We start from the raw sequence: 13301 nt of genomic DNA, 5'->3' as shown, positions 1-13301 counted from the left end.
CTCTCTTCTCTGTATACATCAATGATGTCGCTCTTGCTGCTGGTGATTCTTTGATAAACCTCTACGCAGACGACACCATTCTGTATACTTTTGGCCCTTCGTTGGACACTGTGTTAACGAACCTCCAGATGAGCTTCAATGCCATACAACTCTCCTTCCGTGGCCTCCAACTGCCCTTAAACGCAAGTAAAACTAAATGCATGCTCTTCAACAGATCGCTGCCCGCACCTGCCCACCCGTCCAGCATCACTACTCTGGACGGTTCTAACTTAGAATATGTGGACAACTACAAATACCTAGGTGTCTGGTTAGACTGTAAACTCTCCTTTCAGACTCACATTAAACATCTCCAATCCAAAATTAAATCTAGAATCGGCTTCCTTTTTCGCAACAAAGCATCCTTCACTCATGCTGCCAAACATACCCTCGTAAAACTGACCATCCTACCGATCCTCGACTCAACAAATTGGATGCAGTCTATCACAGTGCCATCCATTTTGTCACCAAAGCCCCATATACTACCCACCACTGTGACCTGTATGCTCTCGTTGGCTGGCCCTCGCTTCATACTCGTCGCCAAACCCACTGGCTCCAGGTCATCTATGAGTCTCTGCTAGGTAAAGCCCCGCCTTATCTCAGCTCACTGGTCACCATGGCAGCACCCACCCGTAGCACACACTCCAGCAGGTATATCTCACTGGTCACCCCCAAAGCCAATTCTTCCTTTGGCTGCAACTCCTTCCAGTTCTCTGCTGCCAATGAGTGGAACGAACTGCACAAATCTCTGAAGCTGGAGACTCTTACCTCCCTCACTAGCTTTAAGCACCAGCTGTCAGAGCAGCTCACAGATCACTGCACCTGTACATAGCTTATCTGTAAGTAGCCCATCCAATCTACCTCATCCCCATACTGTATCTACTATTTATTTATCTTGCTCCTTTGTACCCCAGTATCTCAACTTGCACATTCATCCTCTGCACATCCTACCATTCCCGTGTTTAATTGCTATATTGTAATTACTTTGCCACCATGGCCTATTTACATGCTGTATATAGATTTTCCTACTGTATTATTGATTGTATGTTTGTTTATTCCATGTGTAACTCTGCTTGTTGTATGTGTCGAACTTCTTTGCTTTATCTTGGCCAGGTCGCAGTTGCAAATGAGAACTTGTTCTCAACTAGCCTACCTGGTTAAATAAAGGTTAAATAAATAAATTAAATAAACCTTCACATCCGGCTTCTTCACCTGCGGGATCGTCTTAGACCAGCCACCCGGACAGCTGATGAAACTGTGGGTTTGCACAACCGAATCATTTCTGCAATAACTGTCAGATAGCGTCTCAGGGAAGCTCATCTGAGTGTTCGTCATCCTCACCAGGGTCTTGACCTTACTGCAGTTTGGTGTCGTACCCAACTTCAGTGGGCAAATGCTTACCTTCAATGGCCACTGGCACGCTGGAGTAGTGTGCTCTAAACAGACGAATCCCGGGTTTCAACTGTACCGGGCAGATGGAAGACAACATATATAGCGTTGTGTGGATGAGCATGGTGGTGGTGGAGTTATGGTATGGGCAGGCATGAACTTCAGACAACCAACACAATTTAATTTTATCAATGGAAATTTGAATGCACAGAGATACCGTGATGAGATCCTGAGGCACATTATCATGCCATTCATCTGCCGACATTACCTCACGTTTCAGCATGATAATGCATGTCGCAAAAATCTGTACACAATTCCTGGAAGCTGAAAATGTCCCAGTTCTTTCATGACCTGCATACTCAGCAGACATGTCAACCATTGAGCATGTTTGGAATGCTCTGGATCAACATGTACGACAACATGTTCCAGTTCCCGCCAATATCCAGCAACTTCGCACAGTCATTGAAGAAGAGTGGGACAACATTCCACAGACCACAATCAACAGACTGATCAACTCAATGTGAAGGAGATGTGTCGCGCTGCATGAGGCAAATGGTGGTCACACCAGATACTGACTGGTTTTCTGATCCACACCCCAACCTTTTTTAAAGTGTAGGGCCTAATGAATGTATTTCAATTGACTGAGATCCTTATATGAACTGTAACTCAGTAAAATCGTAGAAATGGTTGAATATTGCATTTATATTTTTGTTCAGTGTATTTGTTTGAAGGAAAGAGCACAGTAAAAAGGAAAAGAGGTTACTGTATAAAAATCTTAGTGTTTTGAATGTGTTGCATTGTGGTACTTACCATGCCTGGGTCCACAGTGATGTGCCAGCTGCAGCTCATGCCGTTGTCGTAGCTACTGGGGTGATTCATGCTGGTGAACTCCCCCGACGGGCCCTTGAGTGCCTGAGGACCCCCGCATCCTGAATTGACCTCTTGTCCCACACACAAACATGCATGCACACACGCACGCGCACACACACACACACACACACACACACACACACACACACACACACACACACACACACACACACACACACACACACACACACACACACACACACACACACAATTGATTACATGAACATTCAGTTGATGTGTCAGCTGCAGGGGAACAGCTTTGGGTAATGTTGGCAGAATAATTTGTTTTGATTAGAACCCTTGTTATTGGGCTGTTATGTATAACATGGAAGAGTAACACAATGTAATTATGAAACATCCTGCTGGGACAGACTGTTTGATGATATAGTGGCACTACTTACATTAATAAGAGTATTCGAATTAAAGATTGCTTCACCAGTTCCATTAAACAAAAGCAATTGGTAATTGGTAATTAAAGCATTAACATACCCTCATACAATGGTATGGCCAATGACAACATGGTCAGCAACTACCCTATACAACCAATACAGTATAAGTTTTTTAAATATCATTTGCACACATATACACTGAGTGTATAAAATATTAAGAACACCTTGCTAATATTGAGTTGTACCCCTTCTTTTTGTCCTCAGAACAGCCTCAATTCTTCGGGGCATGGACTCTACAAGGTGTCAAAATCGTTCCACAGGGATGCTGGTCCATGTTGACTGGATGTTGGCTGGATGTCCTTTGGGTGGTGGACCATTCTTGATACACACGGGAAACTGTTGAGCGTGAAAATCCCAGCAGCGTTGCAGTTCTTGACACACTCAAACCAGTGCGCCTGGCACCTACTACCATACCCTGTTCAAAGGCACTTAAATATTTTGTCTTGCCCATTCACCCTCTGAATGGCACACACACAAAATTCATGTCTCAAATGTCACAAGGCTTAAAAATGCTTCCCTTCATCTACACTGATTGAAGTGGATTTAACAAGTGACTATGATGGATCATAGCTTAATAAGGGATCATAGCTTTCACCTGGATTCACCTGGTCAGTCTATGTCATGGAAAGAGCAGGTGTTCCTAATGTTTTGTACACACATATATCTATCCGTATGTTGACTAGTGGTGTATCTACAGTGCATTCGGAAAGTATTCAGACCCCTCAACTTTTTCCACATTTTATTATGTTACAGCCTTATTTAAAAATGTATAAAATTGTTATTTTTCGTAATCAATCTACACACAATTCCCCATAATGACAAAGCAAAAACAGGTTTTTAGATTAAAAAAACATTCACATTCACATAAGGATTCAGAAGGGCTTTGGTCAGGGAGGTGACCAAGAACCCGCTGGTCACTCTGACAGAGCTACAGAGTTCCTCTGTGGAGATGGGAGAAACTTCCTGAAGGACAACCATCTCTGCAGCACTCTGCCAAACATACTTTCATGGTGGAGTGGCCAGACGGAAGCCACTCATCAGTAAAAGGCACATGACAACCCGCTTGGAGTTTGCCAAAAGGCACCTAAAGACTCTCAGACCATTAGAAACAAGATTCTCTGGTCTGATGAAACAAAGATTTAACTCTTTGGCCTGAATGCCAAGCGTCACGTCTGGAAGAAACTGGGCACCATCCCTACAGTGAAGCATGGTGGTGGCAGCATCATGCTGTGGGGATGCTTTTAAGCGGCAGGGACTGGGAGACTAGTTAGGATTGAGGGAAGGATGAACGGAGCAAAGTACAGAGAGATAGATCCTTGATGAAAACCTGCTCCAGAGCGCTCAGGACCTCAGACTGGGGTGAAGATTCACTTCCAACAGGACAACGACCTGTATAACGACCTAAGTATACAGCCAAGACAACACAGGGGTGGTTTCAGGACATGTCTCTGAATGTCCTTGTGTGGCCCTGCCAGAGCCCGGACTTGAACCTGATCTAAAACCTGATCTAAAATGGAGAGACCTTAAAATAGCTGTGCAGCGACACTCCCCATCCAAGCTAACAGAGCTTGCAGAGAAGAATGGGAGAAACTCCCCAAATACAGGTATGCCAAGCTTGTAGCATCCTACCCAATAAGACTCAAGGCTGTAATCGCTGCCAAAAGTGCTTCAACAAAGTACTGAGGAAGGGTCTGAATACTTACGTAATTGTGATATTTTCAGTTGTATATTTTTTACAAATTTGCAAACATTTCTAAAAACCTGTTTTTGCTTTGTCATTATGGGGTATTGTGTTTAGATTGATGATAAATGTTTTTTAATACATTTTAGAATAAGGCTGTAAGGTAACAAAATGTGGAAAAAGGTCAAGGGGTCTGAATACTTTTCCCAAATGCTCTGTATAATGTAGACAGAAGCTAGATAGTTTTTGGCCTTTCAATATGACCATCACTTCAAAGCACAGACATTATTCCTGGGCAAGGTTTATTGAATAAGGGATTTAAAGGACGAATAAAAGGAGAAAGGATATAAAACGGAGAGAGTGAAAGAGAGAGAGAGAGAGAGAGAGAGAGAGAGAGAGAGAGTGAGAGTATTTGCGTTATACTAGACCAGTGTACTGTGTGAGTGCTGTCTCTGGAGTCAGCCGTGTCTCCTAAGACAGTCTCACTCATAGAAATGGATGACAGCCATTATTCTTAGGTACGATATGACTGATTTGGCTAACCGAGCCAAGGTAGCGTGGGACAGTGTTAATAACATCATAGATTTTTATGTGATTTAAATGCCTTTTTAGGGGGTGGGGGAGGCTGTATTTTTTGGGAACCAGCACAGAACTGTAAAAAGACACCAAGATATATTGCAGATAGGTGGACTATATTATATGGTAAATAGATCATCATTGACACCTTGTCAGAAGCAAAAACAACACGCATGTTATATCACATTTTAACTCAGATGATTTGATGGGCTGTTTTCTATCTATAGATGAAATAGAATGACCCATGAAAAATAATGCAGACGTGACAAATTGAGGACGCATTTGTCATACTTTCTATGGTGACAGAGTGACACTATTTAAAAATACGTCCAGCAATCCATAACAGTGCTTGGAACCGCGTCAGTGCATCAGTATCCAGTGGTGTGACCAATGAGATGCCAATGTCCAAGGGGACCAATTAGACTTTCAGATATCCCTAAAGGTTCGCAGGAGGTTTGTCTATAGACGTTCCCTCAACGTTAGAGGGAACCTTTGCCTTTTGTTGTCGTTCTGTTCCTCCACAGCTGGGTCTCAGCTCGGAATGTCTGTCTGCCACACTGTGAGGCCAGTGGCAGGGGACGTCACTGTGACTCACATCACAAAGGTACCACAAAGACACAGAACCCCCTTAGAAAATAACTCTCTGTCTCGCCCTGTACCCAGAATGGAGGCACATTCAATGCCAGAAGTATTCAATGCCATTAATACTGTAGCAATGAATGCTGTTGGTTTGTTATTGCGGTATACAATGACTCAGATCATTCTTCTATACTTATAATTTATTGCTGATATGAAAGTGTGGCTTAATTTAATCCTAAATAATAAAACATCTGTCAGAGACAGAGATACATTAAGAGCACAATGTACAGTGATGGAAATTTAAATCAAAATAGACAACAAAACATCACTTTTCATCTTCTTGTCAGCAAACTCACCACTAACCGACAGCCATTACCCACCCACTCCACAGACGCTTAGCTAAGCCTGCTATTATGGTAAATGTATAATGGTCCATAAATCACACGGGTCCATAAATCACTGTTTCATAGTCCTGCTGAGAGGCATTGAACTTTCTGGTGTGAGTAGAGCTATAAACCTTCATTTGATTGAAGTGTTTCAAGTTTTGTACTCACACACCTCCTTGACAGTGATGAAGTTTAGAGGGATAGTACAACTCCTATGTGTTTACAGTATATACAGTAGTACTAATCATCTGGCCTACATGAATGTGTTTAAAGTATATAGCGGCTCACCACCAGGTAGCCTAGCAGTTAAGAGAATTGGGTCAGTAAACGAAAGGTTGCTGGTTCCAATCCCTGAGCCGAAAAAGTGGAAAAATCTTGTGTAAGACAGTTAACCTCCAACAACAACTTCTCCCCGGGCACCGATGACGTGCATATCGATTAAGGCAGCCCCCCGCTCCTCTCGGATTCAGAAGGGTTGGGTTAAATGCATTTAGTTGTGCAACTAACTAGGTATCCCCCTTTCCCTTCCCTCCATTTAAACATACAGGTAGTACACTACTCACCTTCATCAGTGGGGACGCTGTTCTTGTCGGTGAAGTAGATGACCACCAGTCCGATGCAGGCGCCAGTCAGAGCCACAAACAGTAGTATCAGGCTCTTCTCCAGGGTACTCAGACCCCTGGACGTGGGCCTCTTCTTGAGGTCTTCCTCCATGCTCTCTGTTCACAGTAGTGGAGATGTGCAGGTGTGGAGCAAATGTGCTTTGCCTCTGGTGCACCAGCGTCTCACGGTCTGGTTCGACCTTTGCTAGACTGGCTGTACCTTGGACTCTCCTGAACCTGGACAAGGGACACGGAGCGTGTCTGTGCGGAGACTTTTTGACTGTTTAGGATTTTTGGACATGTTGTAAAACGTGTTTCTGTGTGCATAGGGTAAATTAGTTGATGTCATTTTGAGTCTCAATTAAAACCATTATGATACTGTACATAGCTTCAGTAGGGGCAATGTACATGTTTTACCTCTCACCTATAACTTAGCCTGTTGTAGGCTACTACAGAACCGTTATACGCACTGTTGTACAGTATAGCCTATAGCAGGGGTGTTCAACTCTGACCCTATGAGGTACAGAGCCTGCTGCTTTTCTGTTCTATCTGATCATTAATTGTACCCACCTGGTGTCTCAGGTCTAAATCAGTCCCTGATTAGAGCACAACATTGAAAAAAAACACAGTGGAACTGGCTTCGAGTTCCAGAGTTGAGTTTGGGGGGACAATGGTATATGACCTGTGTTTATGCGAGGCTTGTTTATATTATTAACTTTGTCCCTACACTCGACCCCGAATCTCATTTCAAAACATTTACTGTCTCAACCTCAGCTTTTATAAGAGGAGCGGGGCCCGTCACACAGTGCACTGCAATTATCGTCAAGCTTACTAATTGATTAATGTAGTACAGAGCACTTCTGGGCTATGGTTAAACTGTTTAATGTGGCTGAAGTGCCAAAGCACCTAGAATTAGCGCTGGATTTGATTAAAGTAAAAGGCATGATGGGGACTAGGCTCACGGGAAGCTACTGTGTAGTCATCTATGTCCCATAGGAGTCCCACAGACGCTACCTGGCAATCAATTACAATTTGTTAAGCTAATGGATAATGTGCTAGAAACAGGCTTGTAAATCCTGCCTGTTGTAATCAGGGGTCCCTTCCCAGGATGCATCTAAAATAGCACTTTATTCCCCAAATTGACTAGTGCTCTATGTGCCCTGGTCAAAAGTTGGGCACTTTGTAGGGAATTATGGGCCGTGGTCAAAAGTTGAGCACTATGTACGGAATAGGATGCAATTTCAGACACTTCGTTGCAAATTTCTAATGGCTCTCTGTACAGACAGACTGGCTCATGCTGGCTTGCTGTAATGCTGCCAGTGTGTTTGTAGCAGGGGAGAACGACTGCCCCCTCGGATTGATGCCATGGAAGTTCGAGGCCAACCGAGGTACTAAAGGCTTTGTTAGCAGAAAAACAGGATCCCCCATTATAGTGAATGGAAAAATGACAATCTTCATGGTCAATCTTTGAGTAAATAAAACAATTTAGAAGACAATCATGGTACCAACAATTGCTTCTAACACACCAGATGTATGTCCTTGAACCGATTATTTTAAAATCGCACACAGAAGAAGTTATAAGGATAATTAAGTTGCTAATGGCAGCCTGCAGTACTCCGGTCGGCCTTCAGCTTCAGTTACTCAATGAGAGGGAGCAGCACTTCCTGGAATAGCTCAAACTGCGCATGTTATGTCTCCATCAGACACCATTTAAACAGACTTCACTTGGCTTCAATGCGCTATTGAGTCTTCACATAGGAATGAATGGTGTCACGTGATCAGTGGCTTTGTCCATTCATATATACAGTCATTGGTTTGTAGAGAGGAGTTTCAAAGCGCTGAGATAAGCACTTCACTATGTACAGACTGATAATAGCACAAGCCAGAGAGATATTAGAGCAAGCAGAAGAGGGCCATTTACAACCAGTCATAAACACTAACAGAGATCAGCACAGATCAGAATGATTGTCAAGAAAATTGCGAAAATGGTCTCTGTGGAGAGATTAATTTCACCACACAAGCCATATTGTTAAATATTTATACAGCACAGAACAGTACAATGTATTATCAGATAATGTTTTATTATCTAGGTGAAGTGTGAGTTACACTGTAGCGGTTATCTATCTGGCTCCCCAAGGTCTACTTTAGAGGGTTAGACGTTGTGAACCTGTGGTGCGGTGGTTCGTGTTACCATAGAAACCCTGGGCCTAGGATATGGAAAGTAGCACACTCACATACAACAGCACTGGGTTTGAAATGGCACCCTGTCCTTTATATGATACACTACTTTTGACCAGGGCCCTACTATGACTGTAACTTGGGACTCAACCTGTGTTACAGTACTATGCGGCACAGGAGTTTGGTGGCAACTTAATTGTTGAGGACGGGCACGTGGTAATGCCTGGAGCGGAATAGGTGGAAAGGTATCAACAACATCAAACACATGGTTTCCATGGGTTTGACGCATTTCCATTGGCTCCGTTCCAGCCATTATTATGAGCCGTCCTCCCCTCAGCAGCCTCCTCTGCTGTACAGGTGTGAGTTGCTGTTTTTTACTGTGTGTCAAAGTGAGGCCATCTTGTTTGAATTGAATTACCAAGAAGGATGACAAAGGCTGAAGGATGATGAAGTATGAAGAAGGATGAAGGCTGAATCACTATTTCTCAACACGTGATTGTGTGAGAATCACCCCTCAGCCACGGGCAACGTCCGGCGAGACAGAACGCTCCTCCTCCTCTGACCGACAGGTTTTTAATTGGACTTTTAATCAGAGTCGACTGCAGGAGAGTTGAGGAATCTTTATATCATCTGAGGGGGCGATAATGATAAGGGACAGTTTGGCAACTGCAATATTCACGCTCGCCATTCGTCATTACAAATTAGGCCGCTCAATAACGACCTACGTCTTCATTCACACGCTCCTAATTGCGGATTGGAGATTAAAAATAACTTTAGGAGAGATTTGCATACAATGTGGAAGCGATACCAGAGGTTTCTTCACAATAACTTTGGAGTCAGGGTTAATGAGTTTCATAGAGGAAGTGTTTAAATTTTGCTTAATCTCCATGGAGATTGAATGGTTGGAATTACCTCATCATATAAAGGCCTCTTGGATTCAGCCACAGTCTGATTAGACAGAGACACATTCACTATGGTAACCAGTCACTTTAAATACCTAATCTATCTCTAGGAGATAAGCACCTAGGCCTATACATTCCCTCCAATTCTTCCCTTTGGGAAAGACAGGAACAAGTGGTGATATACTGTACTCCCACTGGGCACACACTGGTTGAATCAACCGTGTCATTTCAATTAAATTACGTTGAACCAACGTGGAATAGACGTTGAATTGACGTCTGGGCTGAAACAGAAACTTATTATCTCTCCTTGGCAACACATGTAGGAGCATATCATTATTTAAGAGAACTAAATTAAATGATTTAAGATATTATACAGTCGATAATGATTTTATATAATGTCTTGCATTTTTTGTTGGTTGTGGGTCAATTCTAGTAGGTGGTTGAGATATTTTCTCAGTTGCTTTACATTTCAACTCAAGGGGGAGAAACCCCTTCACTTGGGGCTCCCGAGTGGCGCAGCTGTCTAAGGAACTGCATCTCAGTGCTAGAGGCGTCACTACAGACCCTGGTTCGATTCCAGGCTGTATCACAAAAGGCTGTGATTGGGAGTCCCATAGGGCGGTGCACAATTGGCCCAGCGTTGTCCGGGTTAGGGTTTGGTCAGGGTAGGCCGTCATTGTAAATAAGAATTTGTTCACAAATAAAATAAATACAACTGGACACCTGCCATGGAGGATGCTTCCAAACTAAGATATCTGTGAAGTGACATTAACAACTCTCAATGCAACTCTACCCTCCAAACTTGCTCACAACTAACTGCACACCACTCACCACAATGACATCCGTTCACAACAATACTAGTAAAAGTCCTACAACTACAGGTCAGTATATCAACCCTGCTGCTGCTGCAGGTCTTCAATACATCAGCTGCAAAACATTTTAGTGCATCAAGAATGGATTGGATTTATATAGCAGTTTTCCCAGTCGCTCAAATCGCTTTATTAGATGTGGTGTGTCAATGTGGGGGATATTTTTCTCAACCATGAGTGTCTCTGGGAGGGGGAGGGAGAGGGAGAAAAAGGGAGAGAGATAGAGTGTTGCTGCAGTGTGTGTGTGTGTGTGTGTGTGTGTGTGTGTGTGTGTGGAACCTCTGTCCACTGGGGGACCAATGATTTATAGAAACATCTGTCAGCCGTTATAAAGCAGTCTCTAGTGAAGACAGCCAAGGTGACCTTAGTGTGTGTGTGTGTGTGTGTGTGTGTGTGTGTGTACCTGTGCTTGACTTTCAGCATGTGAAAGGTTACGTACGTGTGTTTGTGTGTGGAACGGCGGGGTGGTTAATAACAAGCCACTATAAAATGCTCAGGTCTGCAGTGTGTAGTGTTACACAGTGATGGAGTATGCTGGAGCTCAGTGTGTGTAGTGTTACACAGTGATGGAGTATGCTGGAGCTCAGTGTGTGTAGTGTTACACAGTGATGGAGTATGCTGGAGCTCAGTGTGTGTAGTGTTACACAGTGATGGAGTATGCTGGAGCTCAGTGTGTGTAGTGTTACACAGTGATGGAGTATGCTGGAGCTCAGTGTGTGTAGTGTTACACAGTGATGGAGTATGCTGGAGCTCAGTGTGTGTAGTGTTACACAGTGATGGAGTATGCTGGAGCTCAGTGTGTGTAGTGTTACACAGTGATGGAGTATGCTGGAGCTCAGTGTGTGTAGTGTTACACAGTGATGGAGTATGCTGGAGCTCAGTGTGTGTAGTGTTACACAGTGATGGAGTATGCTGGAGCTCAGTGTGTGTAGTGTTACACAGTGATGGAGTATACTGGAGCTCAGTGTGTGTAGTGTTACACAGTGATGGAGTATGCTGGAGCTCAGTGTGTGTAGTGTTACACAGTGATGGAGTATGCTGGAGTGGAGGAGGGAGAGGAAGATAGAAACAAGTATGTGTTCCCCTATGAACAAGAGCACATAGGGGAACACACACACACACGCATAAACGCATGCACACACACACACACACACACACACACACACAGAAGCGCACACGCACACACACACACACCTCAATCCTTCCAAACATCTTTTCCCACAATGCTTCTCAACAATGCGAAGTAATGTAGGCCATATAGTCCACAGGGGCCTGAGCAGCAGACGACATCGGAGGAAGTTCCTTACTGTAGCGCTGCCGGTGATTCAAGACAACAGTGAGTAAACAAAACAACTGGAGCAGTACTGGGGAGGCGCTATAAGAGCTGTTCTGGGGTCAGGGAGAGAAACAAAAGGACTGAAGCAGTACTGGGAAGGCACTATAAGAGCTGTTCAGAGGTCAGGGATAAAGAGACGCATCAGGGGAGAGGCAGGGGCTTTAGCCGCCCTGCTGTTGCTGACTGATATGGCGCTTTTATGATAGAGAGAAAGTGAGAGAGAGATAAAAAGAGGGGGAGAAAAAGAAAGAGAGAGAAAGAGGGAGAGAAAGAGAGTGAGAGATATAGTGCTTTTATATGACATCATCATAGAGGGAGAACATAAAGCTTGACATGATTCATTACATCACCCAGTGCTCCAGAATCAACCCCAGTGGTTCATCTATGGAGAATAGCTAAGCATCGCTAAGATCACCAGACCCTTACTCATAATCACATACGTACCAATCTCAAAATACAATCAGTAAACAGCAATTAACACAGAAACTGATCCCCATGATAAGATGGAGTCTGAGTGTGTCTGATGTGCGTCTAAAGATCCGACAGGGAATTATTTATGATTTGTATTGGTAATTGTAATGGCTTGTGCTCAAGCTGCGTCTAGGCTACACGAGTCCTCTACGGATTTTCTGTGTAGCTGAGATGAGTCTGTGTGTGTGTGTGTGTGTGTGTGTGTGTGTGTGTGTGTGTGTGTGTGTGTGTGTGTGTGTGTGTGTGTGTGTGTGTGTGTGTGTGTGTGGCTAACTGGGTCATAGCAGGAGGTTTAACACAGTTTAACTATTTTTCTGAAGTGGACATTTTATCTGGAGGGCTAGAGGGAGTCTTGATATAGACTCTAACTAACACGCAGTCGAAGCACCACGCCGAAACCTGATATTCAGTGAAGCTCAAAGAACGGTTATGTAGTGGTGACTGTAGAGGAATTTCCATAGAGAGGGGAAAAATGCCCCGTGAGAATATAACAGAATCGTATGAGACGACACAACAGTGACATTCAGAGAAATTCACTCACCAAGATAGAATGTAGACTCCACTAATCTTTTCCAACGCTAGAGCATAATTTGATTTCTTAAAGCGCACTGACACATTAATGTTAGATGATGATAGACTGGCCAACTGTTGATGAACACGGGCTCTCAGTTTAATTAAGTTTCTGGGCCCCGCACAATTTATTTTCATCTAAATCAATGATCATCTGCAAGTCAAATAGCCTATATCTATTTTTGAGGCAGGGATTTCATTTTCCAAACCCTATGATTTATAACTCTAAAATAAAACTCAGTTTCAATTCCACTCCCTAGATTTCTTATCCTGCCAGAGAGGAGAACAGCAGCACTCATTGTACAACATTACAAAACAGCCTTTCCATTTCAAACAGGTGCATTCAAAACAGCCCCACCCCCAACCGTCTGAGGGGGAGTTCTACCTGGAACCAAAAGACTGCGGTC

The 13301-nt window shown here is 43.6% G+C and overlaps 1 protein-coding gene across 1 annotated transcript in view; it reads right to left on the bottom strand.

Annotated features, from left to right (window-relative positions):
• The window catches only part of LOC139419316 (cubilin-like), a 57045-nt gene extending 50365 nt beyond the window's left edge, over positions 1-6680 (bottom strand). The window contains 2 exon segments of the mRNA XM_071169260.1: positions 2236-2366; positions 6530-6680. Coding sequence (XP_071025361.1) covers positions 2236-2366; positions 6530-6680 — 282 coding nt within the window.
• Between the last annotated feature and the right edge of the window lie 6621 nt (positions 6681-13301).

Source organism: Oncorhynchus clarkii, chromosome 10, assembly GCF_045791955.1.
Source record: "Oncorhynchus clarkii lewisi isolate Uvic-CL-2024 chromosome 10, UVic_Ocla_1.0, whole genome shotgun sequence".
Classification (NCBI taxonomy): Eukaryota; Metazoa; Chordata; class Actinopteri; order Salmoniformes; family Salmonidae; genus Oncorhynchus; species Oncorhynchus clarkii.
The sequence above is the reverse complement of the archived record's forward strand: the minus strand, read 5'-3'. Positions and strand labels throughout refer to the sequence as shown.